Below are 22,833 nucleotides of genomic sequence, written 5' to 3' on the forward strand. Positions count from 1 at the left end.
TTTGCTGATGACACAGTAGTGGTGGGCCTGATCTCTGCCAACGATGAGAGGGCCTACCTGGAAGAGGTAGAAAATCTGTCACAGTGGTGTCAGGAGAACTGCCTCTCCCTGAACGTCAGCAAAAGAAAAGAGATGATTGTGGACTTCAGGAGGTCGGGGGTCAAGGACTACAGCCCCCTCAGCATAGACGGGGCACCGGTTGAGAGAGTGAACAGTTTCAAGTACCTCGGAGCCCACATATCCGAGGACTTGACATGGACCACACACATTGACAGTGTTGTGAAGAAGGCACGACAACGCCTCTACTTCCTCAGGCGCCTAAGGAAGTTCCAAGTCAGTCAGAAGATCCTTAGGAACTTCTACTCATGTACAATAGAGCATCCTGACTGGCAACATCACCTCCTGGTTTGGGAATAGCACTGCACAAGACCGTAGCAGACTACAAAGAGTGACACGTTCAGCCGAACGCACAATTGGAGGGGGGCTTCCCACCCTCCAGAACATTTACAACAAGCGGTGCAGGGGGAAGGCTAAGAGAATTATTAAGGACTCGAGCCACCTGAACAACTGCCTCTTTGAACTGCTGCGGTCAGGCAAGCGATACCGGAGTCTTAAGGCGAGCACAGAAAGACTCAGAAGAAGCTTCTATCCCCAGGCCATCAGGCTGCTAAACGAACAATAAACACTATGCAACAACCATCAAATGCACACAGCACACACACCCACACGCACACACTCACTTAAACAAACAACACACTGCAGCACCCACTCTCCACACTTTAGATCACACAAACACACTTTATATTTATTGATAAAGGATTTGCACTACAACTCGTACACCTACTGTAAATTTTACCTAAATTGCACCTCATCCCATTTCTGCCTTGCACTATATAGTATTGTATATTAGTACACTGCATAGTATTGTATATTATATGGTAACTCAGTTACGTCTATTCTGCATCGAACATTGTACATATGTCTATACTGAACACTGTGACCTAATTTTTTTTACTTCTAATTTACATACTATACTATGTTATTTTATTTCATACTTCTCTTGTCTTGCACAGTCTCTGGAGCGTAACAGTAAGAAGCATTTTGTATAAAAGTATTCTGTACTTCTGTATGACAACTATTAAAGAAACTTGAAACTTGAGCAGGTATGTGCTGCATCTTCTATCGGGATGCCATCTTTCTCCATAGTGCATGTGAGAGGATGCGTCTCAAATATATGTACGTGTGCGTGAGAACATGTATGAATGTGTGTCTCAGATATGTGTATGTGGGTACGTGTCTCACGTAGGTATGTGTGTATGTCTCATACGTGTGTGTGTGTGCATCTCTCAGGTATGTGACTGTAATCCTACCTTCTGTGTGTGTCTCGTATCCATGTGCGTCTCTGCCACCTGTGTGAGTGTATATCTCAGGTGTGTATATGCATGTGCGTCTCAGCTATGTATGTGTGTGTCCCCTATGTATGTGTATATCCCCTATATGTGTAAGTGAGAGCTTATGCTTCAAATATGTGTATAAGTACGTGTGTGTATGCCTGTTCCCTACAAGTGAGTATATGCATGTATGTGTGCCTCTGGCATGTATATCTCAGCCTTGTGCATATGAGCAGGGAACAAACTTAACTTTTTGACTTACCAGCCATTTGGCTGGTAGATTTTTTAAAGTACCAGCCAGGCAGATTTTTTACTAGCCAAAAATTATAAATAGCTTTTTAGTATATCGCCATGTGTTATTATTACATATAATACTCTCATATGCTATTTTCAATTAATATCATAAACAACATAAGGAATATTAGCATAATTTTGAGTGGACTGAAGGAATGAGTCGGTGTTAATAGTTTTAAATGCAAATAATTTATTGAAACATAGAAGTGGGGTCGGGACACACATTTTATTTCAATTTTTTTAACTGTTTTAACCATGTAGTGTAGCACTTTGGGATCCCAGTGAACAAAAAGTGCATTACAAATCCAATATATTATTATTATTATTATTATTATTATTATTATTATTATTATTATTATTATTATTATTATTATTATTATTATTATTATTATTATTATTATTATTATTATTATTATTATTATTATTATTATGTGTGGCTGCCGCCCTGGCGGACATCTGTGCTCTACTGAGTGCACCTTTCTAGTCTAGAGAGAGAGCGCTGATTCCCCGTAGCTGAACAGGGTTGCATTTTGTCAACACAAGTTGGAACCCTGGAGGAAGCGATATAAGGAAACGAATTGCTCCGCTAATCGCTCATGTTGACCCCGCCCCCAAGTCGCTCTCCGCTCGCTCACCGCTCACCTTGAATCGAGCGCTTCCCGCTCCCCGCGTCACATCGCTACACCCCCTGGGCCCCTTAACAATTGTTTGTATTGAGCCGCATTGTAATTGTACCCATTCTGCAATGTTAAATAACGTTGTTTATCCATTCACTAGCTCTATTAAGCGATGATAGCTAGCCTAGCCACAATGCTATGGTCGCTGCCATTAACGTTAGCATGTAAGCTAACGACAACAACAATGGCGTCAAAACAGGATGTGACTGACAAAGCCTGAACAGGATATCACAGGTTCACCCTTCTCATTGGTTGAAAATGGCCTTCATGTTTGTACATCGCCATCTTAAATTCTAATCGCCAAAGAATAAATCTACAAGCCAGTGGCGCTGGGCGTGTAACTATTTTGTACCCTGCATATGAGTGTGTGTAATTCAGTTATGTACACATACGAGTATGTGTGTCCTAGACATGTGTATGCGGCTAGATATGCGCATGTGAGAGTGTGATAGAGAAAGTGGCCATTCCATAGATACACCATCCTGACATACAATCTATGCATATACATATATAATACAATATAAAGTATAGGTCCATCGACCAGTTTCTAACCGAATACAACATTTGATTCTGTTCATCACAACAAGCTATTTGAGCCTCACACTCATGGTTATTGAATGAATGTGTGGATCCTGCTCCAAAGTCTTCCTCTCTGTGACACGGTGAGGAAGACTGATGAGGACTGAGGTGTGAAACTTACCATGCTAACAAATTATTTCTGTAACCAAACGAAATAACCGTTATATGACGTTAATTATATATATAACGATCTAACGTTGACAATTATTATTACTATACTATTACAAATGACACAGATCACAAGACACTTCTGTTACAGATAGATCAGCGCACATTAATAATCATTTTATATAATAATATTTACAGGTTTTGATTTAACAGTCTCACACTCACCTGGGGGATACAAGCCCGGTCAGACTTCCCCCAGTGATGGGCTTTATAGCTGCATCATTACCATGGATACCCTAGTATTAAATATAAAATAACAAGATGCAAATAACAGATATGTACACCTTACAACTATTAATAAAAAAAAAGATTATTTATATTAGACATAGTGACCATTTGAAGTTCAAAATTAATCTTTTATTTTCTTGATCAAACTTTAAAAAAATATATTTCTTTTACATGAAAACAAGACAAAACACAATAACAGTAATAATAATAATAATAATAATAATAATAATAATAATAATAATAATAATAATAATAATAATAATAATAATAATAATAATAATAAACAAGACTTAACAGGACAATAACAGCAATAATAACAATAATGACAATAATAATTTTTTTTTTAAATAAACCAAATTAATCTAATGTCACATGCTAGAGTCATCTGTTACATAGACTATCCTCAGTGCTGCTAGAAAATCTGTTATAATGTGGCAGTGCAAACACGCGTGTTGCTACCGGCCAGATGTGGAATGTGAGTGTCAGTAGACGCATTAAATGGTGTGAGATTAGGCCGGTCTATCGCATAATTACTTTAACGCACGCCGCCTCCCGTATCCAAACCAGTCGTTATCTTTGCCGGGAAACACAATCTATGGAGATAGTAATTGGATTTGTCTCAAATATGTTAAACTGAATGAACGAATATAATATATATATCTGGATCCACCGCATGTGGACGGAACACATCAAGCCCGGTGTGACACCACAATAAAACATCCATTAATTCATGTTTTGGAATGAGCGGAATATATATATAATGGTCCTATGATGATGCTGTGGGTGATATACAGGCAGGGTGTATTATTGCCCCTGGATCTCTGCAGTTTGTCCCTGGTTGAAGTTATTCTGACGGAGCCCCGGTGTCGCCTCGCCTCAGCCGTACAGAACTGTCAAGCTGCTGCTCACTGGTGCGCACTGTTCTTCTTACAGGGACTGAGGAGAGCTGGTGTGATTGACTACAGGCTAATTGAAGCCCCAACCCCACATTCTAATAACGTATCCCTGTGTGCCGCACTGCACCATACATGTGTCACCACCAGATGTCCAGACCAGCACCCTGAGCTCAGGCAGCTTCTAGATCCAGACCAGCACCCTGAGCCAGGGGTGTACAGTGCGACATATATATCGCACGTGCTACAGCAACAGCTGTCTGTGCGATGGATGGATTTACTTCAGTAGCACTGGTGCGATAGGGATTCGGTTCATATAGATACTCTTATTTTGAAAATCCTGTAGCGGGTCTCATTTCTGCCCACACGCAGCTCCAGCTAGGCTCCGAAAGCTAGCAACGTTCAGGTGCATATGATACTCTTATTTTGAAAAAACTCTTGTGACAACTCGACGAGTCGTATCCGCCCTATCCGTGCTTCTGCGTTATCTGCAAGCAGAGCAGCGCGTTGGTCGGTTGGTGCATACTGCTGCGTTAACACAGCAGTGCGCCTACACGTCCCGAAATAAGTCCGTGGTGTTTTTTCTTTCTCGCAACGGGTCAAATGCATCTACATGCTTTGCACCGTCGCCATTCCTTTATGCGCACATCGCCCGAAATTAACGTTTATGTACCATTACAATCACTACAACGTTAGCAAGCTAACAAGCTAATCCTGATCAGAGGCGCAGAGCCAGCAGACACAGTGTGGAAAGGGAAATGGGGGGCACTCTCTCCCCTTCCCTGTGTGTGTGTGCGTGCGTGCGTTTGGAAAGACGATGAAGTCACTAGTCAGGACTCAGGACAGGAGTATATTATAGTAAACTGAGGATGGACAGATAATGATGATATTCAAATATAAACAAGTTTCGAGAGGAGTGGAAGTTTGAAGACAGACTAGACTACAATATGATGCGGGGGTGGTGAGTTGAAACAGTGTGTGTGAATGAATGAATGAAAACTTTATTTAACAGATTGCAGAATGGGTACAGTACGGCTCAATACACACAATTGTTAAGGGGATGCAGACCAGAGAAAGACGTTTGTCTTGTTTACATCAGGGTCCCCCATTGTGTGTGTGTGTGTGTGTGTCCCAACCGACCCCACTTCTATGTTTCAATAAATTATTTGCATTTAAAACTATTAACGCTGACTCATTCCTTCAGTCCACTCAAAATTATGCGAATATTCCTTATGTTGTTTATGATATTAATTGAAAATAGCATAATTATGAGAGTATCATAGTAATAATAACACATGGCGATATACTAAATGACAGCCAAACATGGCACTGCAACTAAATAACACAAATACAATAGGCACATTTGTGACTGTTACAAATATAACACGTTTTATACTTGTGCTACAAGATTTTGGCCTGTGCTACAAAACTATCAACCTCTGTAGCACCAGTGCTATGTGCAAAAAAAGTTAACGTACAGCCCTGCCCTGAGCTCAGGCAGCTTCTAGATCCAGACCAGCACCCTGAGCTCAGGCAGCTTCTAGATCCAGACCAGCACCCTGAGCTCAGGCAGCTTCTATAGATCCAGACCAGCACCCTGAGCTCACGCAGCTTCTAGATCCAGACCAGCACCCTGAGCGCAGGCAGCTTCTAGATCCAGACCAGCACCCTGAGCGCAGGCAGCTTCTAGATCCAGACCAGCACCCTGAGCTCAGGCAGCTTCTAGATCCAGACCAGCACCCTGAGCTCAGGCAGCTTCTAGATCCAGACCAGCACCCTGAGCTCACGCCTGTGTTTCAGCTTCTAGATAGAAAATAGTGCCCCCTGATTTGCATATTGGCAAATATCAAAATGAGGACTTTTTTCACAGGGATATGTTGTTCGCTCCTTATATGTATATACTCTATTTATTTTGCAACATTTTAAACAGTATTTTATAATAAAAGTTTACTCTTCAGCATTTTTTTGTTAACAATTTCTTCTTTTATAAATGTTTTATTTCTTCCATAAGGAAGGTTAACATGCTTGCGTGCATTTCTGTTCCTATATTTCTTTCAGCATATCAGTTACTACTTGCATTAGGGGTGGGAATCACCAGAGGCCATGCGATACAAAGTTATCACCATACTAGTGTTTCCCACTTCAAATTCCTTGGGGTCATCTTGGACTCAAACCTGACCTTTAAGAAACACATAAAGAAAGTGAGGAACACCATCAACTTCAACATTTCCAACTTCAAACAAATACGGCCCTCCCTAACACTTGAAGCCGCAAAGACATACCTACACTGTATGGTCTTCTCTCACATTGAATATTGCCTTCTAAACTGGTCATTTACTGGGGCCACAGCCATGAAACCCATAGAACAACTCTACAACAGAGCATTGAAGGTATATGACAGGAAACAGTACTCATACCACCACTGTAAAATCCTGGATAAGCATCAAATTTAAAATTTTGAAAACCTCAGACGTTATAAAAGTTCCTGCTTTGTATATAAATGCCTGCACAGATTAGCCCCTCCCCCTCTCAAGGAGTTTATCCACGAGAAAAGGAACACTGGATTAGCCACTAGATCAAACACCAGAGGGGATTGTGAGGTCCATTTTAGAAAGACCGCCTTCAGCAAAAATTGTCTATCGATAAAGGGAAGTGGAACATGGAACAGCCTTCCGGTCCCCTTAAGGGAATGTCCCACCCTGTCCACCTTTAAGGGCCAACTCAGGAAATGGCTGTTAGACAGCCAAATATGCACTCATTAGGGATGTTAGTGATGTTGTACTGACTGAATGTCATGTTAGTGTGGTCATGTCAGTGATGTCAGTTTTTATGAATGAACGTTGTATGGTCCGTTTTGTGTTTGTTTTATGTTAGGACTACGGGTGGAAATTAGCCCTGTGCTATTCCCGGCATATTTACGTCCTTATCATGCTGTGATGTTATGCATACACATGTAAATGATGTTCATTAATTTGCATTGTCCTTAATAAACAAATCTACTCTACATATTGCAATATATTGTGATTTATTACCTTTTTTCAACTTCGAATTATGTCCCCAATGGAAGACTTTGTCAACATCTGCAATGAAATTATATATATAATCTGTTTTATATAAAGATAATGTTTCTGTTCACCTCACTCTAAGATTTTTTTTATTGCAGCAGATTTTTATTTATTTTAATAAATATTACTGTGTCAGTCACTGTATCGATATAATATCGGCACACAAAATATTGCGATATATCGCTGTATCGATTTTTTCGCCTCTACCCCTAACTTGCCTGTTCCATGTTCAGCCAGTCCAGGTCTTAGTAGGCAGGCCTGCCTGTTCCATGTTCAGCCAGTCCAGGTCTTAGTAAGCAGGGCTGCCTGTTCCATGTTCAGCCCTCATCCAGGTCTCAGTAGGCAGGGATGCCCGTTCCATGTTCAGCCAGTCCAGGTCTTAGTAGGCAGGGCTGCCCGTTCCATGTTCAGCCAGTCCAGGTCTTAGTAGGCAGGGATGCCCGTTCCATGTTCAGCCAGTCCAGGTCCTAGTAGGCAGGGCTGCCTGTTCCATTGTCAGCCAGTCCAGGTCTTCCTCCATCCCTAGAGAAGCAGGCTGGTTTACGCTCCTTCCAGTTCAAAATAATCTGTCTTTTGGTAGCTAAGCAACCCAGTGTCCAGAGCCAGTTAACAGTGACTCCCACACTACTGTCTGGTTTGTGACCCAGCAGACATGCTGTAGGACACGCAGGGATGTTGACACCAACATGAGGGATATTACTACTAGAGGTCTTCTAACAGCTGGCCCCTCCCATAGCAGCTGAAGTAATGAGCCTCTGTGACCACATCTGTGCATAACTCCTGTTTATTGTTCATTTGGGATAATCTTAGCAGACCGTGTGATATACGCTCTACTCAGAATCTTGTATTGTATAAACCCGAATCTCACACATTTAGATGAGTTAAACAGTATTTAACATGAATGGTAACAGTAGGGGTCGGTGTTGTGAAGGGCCAGATTAAACCGAATATATATATTTATTTATATATATATATTTAATTGTATTTGTATATTCTCTAATATTCCCTGATATCCCTTGTATATTCCTTGTACAATATGCATTGAATATCCATTCTAGCCTACTGAACATCCCATAATAGTCTCCATTCTACTATTGGTCGAGACCTTGGTGCCAGGCTGCCATACCCCTCAGACCCAGTTCAAACGTACCGCTCGACATGTACGAACAAGTCCTAGTTCCGCGTAGGAATTTGGCTACCGCACCACTAATGGGACTATTTGTTCATAGTGCGTATATATACTGCGCTACTAAAGTAGGACTTTCTTTTCAGTCCAGTTTCTTACCCTCCAATAGAGTCACAGACGTAAAGCCTCCCCGCGATGCCACGTGTGGGAGTAAGGCCAAGTTCGCCTACCATCGGTATTGAGACATCGTGTATATTAATATTTGAATAGTCATATTTGGCACTATATCGTCGAGTTGGACGTAGTCTATTAAGCTAATAATAGTCTGTTAATATATAGTGCTTCGTGCGGTGAGAATACTACCGTAGTCAATACCCCATCGTTTCGGGCAGAGAACTGGCTGCTTACCCAGGGTGGTTGACCCTATGTGAAGCTGCACCCGAGGAGCCCCAGAGCCGACGAGCGAGTGGACCTGTATACCGGATTATTCTACCGACGACAGCCCGCCTTCCCAGGCACGGATTATGCTTTGGATACTTTGATTATTCTATGGATAAAGACCCCCGACACTACCGTGTGTTGGAACCCCCCCCCCTGGAGAGGACACAAGGTGAGGAGACGCTCTGCAAGACGAGGTCTCTCCACATCTCTCCCCCGTGGACCGGAGAGAGCCGGCCCACAAAGAGTCCACCTGCTTTCATCTGTGGTCCAAGGATCGCCGGCGCATTGAACGGCACTACAGTGGGTTCTCCTGGGATACCCTTGGCCGGACGAGGCAGCTGGATTCTACCCCCCCCCCATCCTACTCCTGTCGGCTTACAATCGACCGGATTAACCCCCTCTAGTGTATCCAGCCTATAATCATTAAAGTATCATTGCTGTTATTCCTTAACTATTCCAGGTCGTATATTTACCACCTGCGCCTTCAGAGATTGGACATTATCTATTGATATACCGACGAATACTCCTTGCCATAAAAGTGCATACTATTTCAATTCATAAATGTAATTAAGTGATTAAGTGTTTAGTCTACACACCATCGCTGTGTAGGCAATAAAGACCTGTTTCTAATTCGTACATTTGTGTTGGATCCGTTTCATCTACGTGAGAGTGTTCATGATAATATATTTATGCCGTGTACTGGGTGGCCGAATATTAAGTACAAAGGTAGTGGTAGTAAGTATCATATCTAGTAATACAGTCAGGGAATTGTACCCCTCAGTTACAGTCGGAGTCACCAGAGGCTCCACGGTACCATATTCTCACGATACTAGAGTGACAATATTGCGATATATTACCTTTTTTCAACAGCAAATTATGTCCCCAACGGAAAACATTGTAAACATCTGCAATATATAAAATAAGATAAGATATTCCTTTATTGATCCCCTTGGGGAAATTCAGGCATCATAGCAGCATGGGGAGAGGGGGGAGGTGAGGTATAGCTAGTAGAAGACATGGTACAGGTCATAGAATTATAGTACAGTGGAGAAGTAAAAATGTTAATTGAATAAAAAGGCAGTGTAAACAATATAACAATATAATTAACTCTGGACATGCCCATATGGGCAACAAGGTGCAAGATGAGGGTATGTATGCCCTGTCAACTATACAATAAATATAGTTACAATATATAATCTAATAATCCAATCATCTAAATCTAATCTAATATATAATAAAAAAAAATGCTAAATGCTAAATATATGCTTCGATGAAGTATACAGTATACACATAAGGTGCGGTATGCATAAGATAAGTATTGTCCTTTTGGGTGGGAGTCAGTTACTAGGTTTCTAGTAGTTATCTAATAAGATAAAGTTTTCAGTCTGTTCACCTCACTCCAATTATACTGTCGATTCTCCCCCAACCCCACCCCTAGTAAATGACTAAATGGACTGCATTTTAGGGATGCACGATAATTATCGGGCCGATAATTATCGGGCCGATATCAGCAATTATGACGTCATCCCGATAAACTCGATAACGTTATTGATAGCTCCGATAACATATAATACATTTTTTGGTTAAAAGAAATCCGGTGTGGGTGGATTTGGATGAAGGGCGCTTGTTTTTATTATAGCCTCCTCCCGTTTTGCCAGTACTGTGGTAAAACTGATAGCGTGTGGTTTAGGAACAGGGAGTTTTTCACAAATCGAGCGCTCCCTTTCTTGGCTGTGACGTAGTCACTAGTCACGTTACATTCGGAGACAGACAGTCGATCTGCCAATTACGTCCCACGGCTTGCACCCACCTCTTCTTCTTACCACCAATCAGAAGCTCTCCTTCGTTTATTTACCTCCGGATTGTCAGCCATTACTCTACTCGGAGCTAACGTTATCTCCCCGCCAGCCACATTGACAAGTACCAGCGCTTATACATTACTGGCAAATGTCTTGTTGCACGTGTGGCAACGAGCGTCGTCAGCATCGACTTTAGTAAAATAGACCCAGACTTTTGAACATTTCGTTCTCTCCGCCATTATGAGAGCAGAGCTGTCTGTACTGAGTCGGCAGCGCAGCACCCGTGTGAGTGAGTGTGTGTGTGTGTGTGAGTGAGTGTGTGTGTGTGTGGGAGGGAGCCCGCTCGCAGGCAGAGACAGAGGCAGGAGAGATAATAGACAACGGCCAACAAGATTAGTTTGCGACGTTTAAATTCCTCAAAAAAAAACTCCATAATTTCTCGAGTACCGATGACGTCGGAGCTTATAAATACTAAAAAAAAATAAAAAATTTATAAATATATATATATATATATATATATATATATATATATATATATATATATATATATATATATATATATATATATATATATATATACAGTTAAAAAAATATTATAATACAATAAATATCGGTTATCGGTATCGGCTTGAGGAGCATAAAGTTATCGGTGTCAAAAAATCAATATCGTGCATCCCTAGCATTTATATACCAGCTTTTATCCAAAGCGCTTCACAACTTATGCGACAGTGGCTCAGGAGGTAGAGCGGTCGTCTGGTAGTTGGAAGGTTCCCGGTTTGATTCCCGCTCCTCCCTGGCAGTGTGTCATAAGTATCCTTGAGCAAGACACTTAACCCCTAACTGCTCCCGATGAGCAGGTTGGTACTGCTGTCGGTGTGTGAGTGAATGTGAGAAACAATATTGTAAAGCGCTTTGGATAAAAGAGTTATATAAATGCAGCCATTTACGCCTCCCATCCACCCATTCACTCACACATTCACACACCGACGGTGGAGCCGACCATGCAAGGTGCCGACCTGCTCATCGGGAGCAGTTAGGGGGTTAAGTGTCATACGACCGCTCTACCTCCTGAGCCACTGTGTCTCGTCTGCCACACACACACACGCGCATACACACACACACACGCACACACACACACACACACACACACACACACACACACACACACACACACACACACAGGGTTTCCGTTAGAAAAAATTGTTGCCGGTCTCCGTGACCTGCAAGATTTCAATCTACCGGACAAATGAGATTAATTCCGGTCATAGTTTATTGAGCTTTAAAACAATTGAATAAAGAATGTCATCCTCAAGGCATGTAGATTTATAATATTATTACTTAAAACTATAGGCTACTTTTGCGTATACAGTCATTAATATATTCCAAATAAAATAAGTCCCTCGATACTCCGTGCTGCTGCTGACTTGAAATAAAATAGACCGCGTATGTGGGCAGTCGGTCCGACACTAAACAGCAGTCTGTTATAATCACATTTTTATGAGCTAACGAATTCCGTTATATTGGACATTTGTATTAATTATATCAAGCGAAGAACTGAGAAATTTTGCAGAGAGAGACGGCAACATTATCGTGGGTTTGCGTGATGTATATCTCCACCTCCCAACGACTTGGTGCTGGTCATAATGTCCGGTGAAAACAACTCCCTCCAAGCACAACTTGACCACCCGAACCGTACCAAAACAGGCCAAAATTAAATAGCCCATGCGACGAACGATTCATTACATTCGTTTCATCGTTGCTCCACCAAGCAGCCGGTCCAACAATGAAAGCTGTTATCAGCGCGAGCCGGCCGCAGTTAGTTTGCAAGAAGCATCCAGCTGCAGACCCGCAGAGCAGCTTTCCAGGTCTGGGGACCGCACTGTGCCAGCAAAGCTGGTGGGTTCTGTGGGTCTGCAGCTGCATGCCTTCCGCAAATCCAGCAGCAAGCTCTCGCTGAGCGAAGCAACGACAACAAACGCAATGATTGTTTCGTTCATCGCATAGGCCACCCAACTCCAGCCCATCCAAATACAATTCAAATAATCAAACTGCCCAGAGGGAACTATTTTCACTGGACACTATGACCGGAGAGATTAAATATGTCGGACTTCAACAGATTTTGCCGGTCAAATACCGGTAATTACCGGCTAACGGAAACGCTGACACACACACACACACACACACACACACACACACACACACACACACACACACACACACACACACACACACACACACAGCCATTGCCCTAGGCCCCCTGGGCTCAAATATCCGCTCCTCTGTCAGAAATCTCTGAGTAATCTTCGACAGAAATTTTTTATTTGATAAGCAGGTTAGTTCGGTGGTCAAAACTATCTTTTTCCACCTCAGACTCCTAGCCAAGACCAAACCATACCTCTCCCAGAAGGATCTGGAGAGGGTGATCCATGCCTTTATCTCGACCCGGCTGGATTACTGCAATGCGTTGTATGTCGGCATTGACCAGTTGCTGCTCCGTCGCCTGCAACTGGTACAAAATGCGGCTGCCCGCCTGCTTTCTGGTACCAGGAAACGTGACCACATTACACCAGTTCTAGCTTCTCTCCACTGGCTCCCCGTCCGTTTCCGTATTGATTTTAAACTTTTACTGACTGTTTTTAAAGCACTACACGGGCTGGCTCCACTGTACCTAGCTGAGCTCCTACATCACCCCACCCCATCCAGAGCCCTAAGGTCTGCTGACCAGCTGCTGCTGGAGGTGCCTAGGACCAGGCTAAAAACCAGGGGAGATAGAGCCTTTGCTGCTGCTGCCCCCCGACTCTGGAACACTGGAACAGCCTCCCCCCACATAAGATCTGCCCAGAGCCTAGAGGTTTTTAAATCCTTGCTCAAAACACACCTCTTCTCCCTGGCCTTTGACCAGAGCTAGCCCAGCATCTATACATGACGTCCGCTGTCACTCTGCACTTTTTATCAAAATTTCTTGTCTCTTTTATTGCACTTTGCCCTTGCTTTCCTATATGTACTGTACTCTACCTTTTTTGTAATTCTAGTGTATTTTTATTGCATTGTATGTGTTTCTACCATGTTGTGAAGCACTTTGGTTTGGCTGTTAGTCATTTGTAAATGTGCTATATAAATAAAACTGACTTGACTTGACTTGACACTCACACACTCACACGCATACACATACAGGAGGATTCGACCACACGTGATGTCCCCCCCCCCCCCCCTGTCACAGGGAGCATCATCGATCATTCATTGAAATTCCACTGTGACATAGCGACCTTTACCCCCTTTTTTATTTTCCCGTTTTAGGCAGGGGGGGATTGGGGCTTGGGGGCTGGGAGGGGGGCTTGGGGGGTGGGGCGACACACTGAAGGGAGTAAAAATAGCACCATAATGAACTTCCCTCTGTGTTGGGGAATGAGACATGGGGACACGGGACACATCTGTGGTCCGTCCAGGAACCCATGAAGTGATCGATGGCCGTTGCCATCACCCCCCCCCCCCCCCCCCCCCCACGGTACAGCGTGGTCATGTGACATCCACTCTCTCACTCCTCTGAATAGAGAACATTCAGCCAAGACTGCCTGAATTCCATTCAGCAGGGATCACACCCATGCCCCTGTACTTATGCCCCTGTACACCGCATTGGTGTATTTTCATGTAAAACATGGACATTAAGCACCCCCTGAGTAGGGGTCAGCTTATATGTTTTTCACCTTGACTAGGGGTCATCTTATATGTTTTTCACCTTGACTAGGGGTCAGCCCCTCTCCCAGCTCTCTTTCTCTCTTGCCCCTTCCTCATCTCTCTCACCCCCCCTCTCTATCTCTCTCTCACACACACACACACACACACACACACACACACACACACACACACACACACACACACACACACACACACACACACACACACACACACACACACACACACTTTGAGTCAGAAACAAACATAGTATCAATGAGAGTATCAATAATACACCTGAGTGAAGTCTAATAAAAAAGTTAAGTATTTTTTTAAAGTTAAAAAAAATACAATTTTTTTTGAAAAAGTTAATCGTGACTTAAAAGAAATAGTGGCGTTAATAGAAACGGGCGATAACGCGTTAATACCGCGTTAACTTTGACAGCCTTAATTTATATATAATGTTCTTACCTTGTACCTTGAGGTCCGTGCCACGTTCAACAGCATTGTATATGAGGGGGGGGGGGGGGCAGCCTCGCAGATCTATCGTTGAAATCAGGTTACCTCGCCTGATTATTTAAACCACGCCCGCACGGCTTGGATCGTCCCAGAAAAAAAACGATACCATTCAGGAGTGGAGTGCAATACCAGCCGGAAGGCGTAGGGGGCGGTATTTGCCCTTTTGCGAGCTCAGACCCATTCCCAACGATAACATCAGGCTGGATGGATGAAAATTAATGGATATCGCTAATAAAAGAAATAACGATTTAAAACTTGTGATTGGCGCTCAAGCGATGGCGAGTTAACCCGACTATCATCGTGACTGGCGTCCAATGAGTTAAAGGTCCCATGCATTATAAATGGCCTTTTCCAGTGTTTAGCATTGTTTCCTAGCAATTGGGGATTATATCAATGTGGTCTGTGTCGTTAATTATCATAATGACTCATCAGTCTGGTCTCGAGTTAACGAGATCTTCCCTCACTCAACTAAGCTGTTCTGATTTGACAGTATTGCTGACGTGAATAAGGTACTGATTTGCAGTAACGCCCCCTCTATGGTTGTAGCGCATAGTGTAACCCGACACTTCCTCAAACGGGTTTTGAGAGAGAGAGAGAGAGAGAGAGAGAGAGAGAATGCAGAAGTGTGTGTAAAAATGTGTGTGCACCATCTCTCTACCATCTCTCTCCCTCGTCTGAGCATTTACACACAAACTTGACTGCGTGTGTGTCGGGGACGCATCTCTCCTCTCTCTCTCTCTCTCTCTCTCTATCTCTCTCTCTCTCGCTTGCTCGTTCTCTCCTTCGCTCTCTCTCATATGTAGCACGCTGTGTGGGTGACTGTCACTCAAAGCGCTTATGGGCGGAGCCCATCCAATAACAGCCTGAAATTCTGAGGCGGAAAAAATATGCTTTTGAGTACTTGATTAGAAATATAAAACAATTAATAAAAAATGTGTCTTTCATAGACTCACAGGAATTGTGTAAAGTTGCCCAAATAGTGCAAGGAATAGCAATGCATGTCCCCTTTAGCATTTTTAGTGAAGGCTACATTATGAATGCACTGCACACAGTGTGGGTGGTTTGGTTAAAGCAAACACTCATATGCCTTCAAATGCTCACCCCTAATTGATTGAGTGATTGATTGAAAACTTTATTAACAGATTGCAGAATGGGTACAACACAGTACGGCTCAATACACACAATTGTTAAGGGGAAAGACTTTCGTCTTGTTTACATCAGGGTCCCCCATTTTCAATTCATCGTAACATTTATGACATACACGACATACAGATAAACAGTACTGTTACATCCAGACATTTATGACATACAAGATATACAGGTGGGTAGGGATAAAAAATTTTTTTACGGCTGTGGGTAGGGCGTTCCACATTGATGTGGCATAATTGCTAAACGTGTTTAGTCCCTTGTTTGTGCCGTCTCCTCTTCCTGTGTAGTTGATCCAACATAGGCTACATGTGTTTGTTGATGCCACACAATACCCTGATGTTCTTGTTCACAGGAAGCTGCGTTGAACAGGTTTCTCAAATGTAGCGTCGGACTTGTTGCAGCCGTTGGTTTCATTCAAATAATGTCCAGCGTTCACATTCTAAACTTAGCCTCCGTGAGATCAATGCTGCCAATCAGCCAGTAGCCTGTAGCTTCAGTTCCTCTATTGGAAACACACTTCAGCTTCAAATCAATCACTAGCTGGAGGACATGCTTACATTTTCCTCTCTGGCTCTCGCACATCCCCATTCACACACACAAAACAGACACACATACAGTACACCCCCTATATGCACATACACACACACATGCTCACTGCTGGCATGTACTGTACACAGGTGTGTAATCCCTCTGAGCTCAAACATCCCTCCACATCAAAGCCTAGAAATTGACATGTGTTTGATGTTTATTTGGAATGGCATTGTCCTCTTCATGCTCGCTGACTTACTGGCTGCAGTTAGCTAACCACTGCCGCTCGCCGCACTCATCAAAGCCTATCGATTCAAACCACTTTTTTGTTGCAGTCGCTTTGGGAGAGCAAGAGAGTCAGATAGAGAGAGAGAGGGGGGAGGGAGAAAGGAAGCGTGTATGAGGCAGACGGGACGCAGAGCATTCTCCAGGCAGGGGCTGATGATGGGGGCTGGTGTTTCTTCCTACCGCATCTAATGCTTGTTCTCCCGGCAGGACTAACGCAACGGGACCGGCAGGACTAACTGGACCGGCAGCGTACGGAGGGAAGGAAGGACAGCCGGCCGGACGGACGCCGAGTGCCAAGGGCCCAGGATGACGAGCACCGCCCCGGCCAGGAAGGCGTACCGCAAGGCTCCGCCGCAGCACCGCGAGACGCGTCACAGCCTGCCCGTCTTCCGAGAGGAGCTGGGCGGGAGCGCCGTGCCCTCTCTCAACCTGCAGGGCACGCCGGCGCCACCCCCACCGCCGCAGCCCGACCTCAGCCAGGTAAACCGCCAAACGCCAATTCACTCCTCAGTTTCTCGGCGAATGCGCTTAACGGATACCTACGCCACCAAAAGGCCACGTAGCCCCAGTTGCCAGAATGTTCTCGTCTCCGCTCGTTCTCCGGTGTCGGACAGCGAGCTGGACGTTTCCAGCCTGTCCAGTCTGGACCTGACCGCGTTGCCACCGCCGCGTATCTTTAGTCATAGAGCCGCCGGTATGGTGACGGCAGCGGTGGGAGTCACGGCCAGTGAGGCGGCCAGAGACCGTCGGGCGCTGAACCGCTTTATTTGCCAGAGTGAGGCGCCGTTGCCGGCTCTCTCCCGAGACGACGGCATCATGCCGCTGAGCTCCGAGAGCTCCCTGCCAGGCAGCCTCCGGACCGGCTCCCCAGCCCGGTGCGGCTCCCCGGCCCGGCCCGGCCGCAGCCCGGAGCGATCGCTGGCCTTCAAGGAGACCACCGAGATCATGGTACCCAGAGGACACGAACTGAATCAGCAGCAGCAACAACAACGGACCTCCACTCAGGCCACCAGCGTTCCCCCGAAGGGCATTCTGAAGCAGCCCAACACTGTTGTCCGTCATCACGCCTATGATTTCATCAGGAAGTCCAAGTCGGTGGAAATGTTGGATCAGCCGAATCGGGGATCGGGACGAGGCCGCAAGCCCCAGGGCCTGTCGTTGGACAGAGAGACGGAGAGGACGGCATCTCGGGGCCTGTCGCTGGACAGAGAGACGGAGAGGACGGCATCTCGGGGCCTGTCGCTGGACAGAGAGACGGAGAGGACGGCATCTCGGGGCCTGTCGCTGGACAGAGAGACGGAGAGGACGGCATCTCGGGGCCTGTCGCTGGACAGAGAGACGGAGAGGACGGCATCCCGGGGCCTGTCGCTGGACAGAGAGACCGAGAGGACAGCATCCCGGGCCTCCCCTGCAACATCCGCGTCGCGCAGCTCGCCCACTTCAGGGCCCGCAGAGTGGAACTGGAAGATGCAGGTTCTGGAGGAGAAGTTAAAGTTCTCTAGTTTCCTGGATGAGATCACCCACAGAGTCTTCAGCCCAGCCAACCTGAAGATGCTGGGAGGGAAGCAGCAGGAGAGGAAGACGCTTGCCCCAGGGAGGAGGAAGAGTCCTGGTCCACAGACCTCTCCCGGCCGGGGTCCACCGTCCGACGACGAGACTCTGAAGAGCGGGAGCTATCCCTGGGACGACTGGGCGTCTGCGTTGAACCATCCGTCCAAGGAAGACACGGACAGCCGGCCGAGGACTTGGCACGTCCCCGCCCAGAGGGGTGTCTCGGACGAGCGGAGCGGAAAGTACCGGACGGATCCTCGCAAGGAGGGCGCACGGCCCAAAACGCTGGGCTATATCTCCGAGCGCTCGGGTGGCAGCGGAGGCGACTCCCTGCGCTCCAGTGAAACGGACGGCGAGGACAGACACAGACTGCGAGCACTGGCTTCCCAGCAGGGAAGCGTTCCGCCGAAGAAGGACTTTACGGAGAGACCTCCGCAGGCCAGATGCACCCCTCTGTCTCCTTGCCCGGAGCAGGAGGAAGACAACACAGCCGCTTCACAGCAGCCTAGCGTGTATTTTTTACCCCAGATCAAGGTATGTGAGTGGGAGAACGCTTCTCTGCTGCCTCCCCCCTTTCCTCCACAAAGCCACCGTTGCAGGTTGTTCTACAGAAATAATTGGAAGCTTTCTCAACAAACATATCCACACACACTCACAGTGTATCCTGTGTTGATTCAACTAGCTTGTTAGTTACAACCTCCAGTGTTGGTAAAAATAGACATGACATTCGTTACTTCGTTTGGACCTGTGTAGGTAGAACAGTTTCCTCCTTGATGCATGATGTCTAAGAGTAAATCCGGTTCTCCGGAGTCGATTGACAACATTTTAATTTACCCCCTACCCTCCCCCCTCCTCTGCTGAAAGTATAGTGCAAAAGTTTGGTATGGTTTTCCCTGTACGAGTAAAAAGTTTATTTTTAATCATAATCTCACCACTGGTGAGATGGTTTTGAAAATAACCTCTCTGATCCTGACGGTTATTATCCACAGTGGGCAGACGGTGCACAGCCCACAGGTCTATATCTTCAGAATGTTGTTCACACAGGTCTCTCGCTTCACACGGTCACCGCTCTCAGGGGGAGGTGACGACCTTTTAGTTGTGCGAGTGACAGCCGCTGTCAGATTGATCTCATAACTGCAGGCGTCTGACCCGTATTGACCCGTGCAGCTAAGAGGATGCATCTTATAAAACTCTGTCCAGGCAGCTTCAGAGTCCGTATATGTGTCATTCCACCCCCGTATGTGTTAGGATTGCCACCAAAAACACACAGATTCAGCTCAGAATTGATTGTTAACTTGGAACCTAGGTAGGTCTTTCCATACGTCGCCCTGTTAGAGGTAAAATGGTCAATGGTGCATTTATATAGTGCTTTTATCCAAAGCGCTTTACAATTTGTTCCTCACATTCACCCATTCACTCACACACCGATGGTGGAGGCAACTATGCAAGGTGCCAACCTGCTCATCGGGAGCAATTAGGGGTTAAGTGTCTTGCTCAAGGACACTTCGACGTGCTGCCTGGGAATAGCGGGAATCGAACCAGGAACCTCCGGATTACCAGACGACTGCTCTACCTCCCGAGCCACTGTCGGGAGGTAGAAACAGTCGTCTGAAACAAAACAACATAGACCACACCCCCTAACACCATGTTGGAAACAAAACAACATAGACCACACCCCCTAACACCATGTCAGAAACTAAACAACATAGGCCACACCCCCTAACAATATGTCAGAAACAAAACAACATAGGCCACACCCCCTAACACCATGTCAGAAACAAAACAACATAGACCACACCCCCTAACACCATGTCAGAAACAAAACAACATAGACCACACCCCCTAACACCATGTCAGAAACAAAACAACATAGACCACACCCCCTAACACCATGTCAGAAACAAAACAACATAGACCTCACCCCCTAACACCATGTCAGAAACAAAACAACATAGACCACACCCCCTAACACCATGTCAGAAACAAAACAACATAGACCACACCCCCTAACACCATGTCAGAAACAAAACAACATAGACCTCACCCCCTAACACCATGTTGGAAACAAAACAACATAGACCTCACCCCCTAACACCATGTCAGAAACAAAACAACATAGACCACACCCCCTAACACCATGTCAGAAACAAAACAACATAGACCACACCCCCTAACACCATGTCAGAAACAAAACAACATAGGCCACACCCCCTAACACCATGTCAGAAACAAAACAACATAGGCCACACCCCCTAACACCATGTCAGAAACAAAACAACATAGACCACACCCCCTAACACCATGTCAGAAACAAAACAACATAGACCACACCCCCTAACACCATGTCAGAAACAAAACAACATAGACCACACCCCCTAACACCATGTCAGAAACAAAACAACATAGACCACACCCCCTAACACCATGTCCGAATTCATAAATTGTCTTTGACATAAACCAGACCACAGAGACATTTGAGACCAGACCACAGAGACATTTGAGACCAGACCACAGAGACATTTGAGACCAGACCACAGAGACATTTGAGACCAGACCACAGAGACATTTGAGACCAGACCACAGAGACATTTGAGACCAGACCACAGAGACATTTGAGACCAGACTACAGAGACATTTGAGACCAGACCACAGAGACATTTGAGACCAGACCACAGAGACATTTGAGACCAGACCACAGAGACATTTGAGACCAGACCACAGAGACATTTGAGACCAGACCACAGAGACATTTGAGACCAGACTACAGAGACATTTGAGACCAGACTACAGAGACATTTGAGACCAGACTACAGAGACATTTGAGACCAGACCACAGAGACATTTGAGACCAGACCACAGAGACATTTGAGACCGGTGAGGAGGTAGAGAGGAGTCAGTAGAGAGAGTGAGTCAGTAGAGAGTGGTCTGAGGAGTTAGAGAGGAGTCAGTAGAGAGAGTGAGTCAGTAGAGAGAGGTCTGAGGAGTTAGAGAGGAGTCAGTAGAGAGAGAGTGAGTCAGTAGAGAGAGTGAGTCAGTAGAGAGAGTGAGTCAGTAGAGAGAGGTCTGAGGAGTTAGAGAGGAGTCAGTAGAGAGAGAGTGAGTCAGTAGAGAGAGTGAGTCAGTAGAGAGAGTGAGTCAGTAGAGAGTGGTCTGATGAGTTAGAGAGGAGTCAGTAGAGAGAGAGTGAGTCAGTAGAGAGAGTGAGTCAGTAGAGAGAGTGAGTCAGTAGAGAGAGGTCTGATGAGTTAGAGAGGAGTCAGTAGAGAGAGAGTGAGTCAGTAGAGAGTGGTCTGAGGAGGTAGAGAGGAGTCAATAGAGAGAGAGTGAGTCAGTAGAGAGAGGTCTGAGGAGTTAGAGAGGAGTCAGTAGAGAGAGAGTGAGTCAGTAGAGAGAGTGAGTCAGTAGAGAGAGTGAGTCAGTAGAGAGTGGTCTGATGAGTTAGAGAGGAGTCAGTAGAGAGAGAGTGAGTCAGTAGAGAGAGTGAGTCAGTAGAGAGAGTGAGTCGGTAGAGAGAGTGAGTCAGTAGAGAGTGGTCTGATGAGTTAGAGAGGAGTCAGTAGAGAGAGAGTGAGTCAGTAGAGAGTGGTCTAAGGAGGTAGAGAGGAGTCAATAGAGAGTGGTCCATGAAGAGGTAGTGGTAGCTCTAGTTTTCTTGACTATTAGGGATTCCCTCTCTGCATGAAGGCCCCTCTGATAGGCCACATAGATACATGGTGTAGAATAACCCCTCTGATAGGCCACAGAGATACATGGTGTAGAATAACCCCTCTGATAGGCCACAGAGATACATGGTGTAGAATAATCCCTCTGATAGGCCACAGAGATACATGTTGTAGAGCAGGGGTCAGCAACCTTTTTGACATGGAGTGCCTGTTTGAAATATAGCTGTAACTAGTGTGCCTCAACAATATTCCATGCATCGTAATTTTTTTTTCTCATAATCAGGTATTTTTAATGATAATTGTTACATTATTACATCATTATTGTTATTGTTATTATTAACAATATTATTATGATGGTTGTATCAACCCTAAATCTGAGTTGGGGGGGGGGAATGCAATGCAGACAAACAGCTGCATACAGTGCGACCATTTCACTCACATTTGCCCATTCATTTTTGGACACATCACACCATCGGTGTGTGTACTGTACGTGTGCTGTCATAGCTCCACCTACAGGCCTAATGGAGAACACCAGGAGAACACCAGGATGTGAATGGAGGGTGAATGTGAGGTATATCGTGTAAATAAGTTTTGATTGATCGCAAGACTACACTGTAAAAAAAATTATAATAATAAGTTACCAGAACTTACAAATATTGAGTTCAGTTATTGTGCATTAAGGTTTTCAGTTTTCAATCCATAATAAGTTAACAGAAAAATAAGTACACAACCACATTATTTCAACCTAATAAAACTATGTTCATTGTCATTGTTTTAAGAACACTATTTGACTTGGTAATACT

General features: G+C 45.1%; 1 protein-coding gene across 1 annotated transcript in view; it reads left to right on the forward strand.

The window, feature by feature from the left end:
* tjap1 (tight junction associated protein 1 (peripheral)) overlaps positions 1-22,833 on the forward strand; it is a gene marked incomplete at its 3' end in the record, with an annotated part of 199,719 nt that overhangs the window by 13,694 nt on the left and 163,192 nt on the right. Inside the window, exon 2 of the mRNA XM_084321291.1 lies at positions 17,025-17,297. Coding sequence (XP_084177417.1) covers positions 17,124-17,297 — 174 coding nt within the window. The 5' untranslated portion in view covers positions 17,025-17,123. The remainder of the gene's footprint in view (positions 1-17,024; positions 17,298-22,833) is intronic.

This window comes from Notolepis coatsorum, assembly GCF_963971535.1.
Source record: "Notolepis coatsorum genome assembly, chromosome: 9".
Taxonomy (NCBI): domain Eukaryota; kingdom Metazoa; phylum Chordata; class Actinopteri; order Aulopiformes; family Paralepididae; genus Notolepis; species Notolepis coatsorum.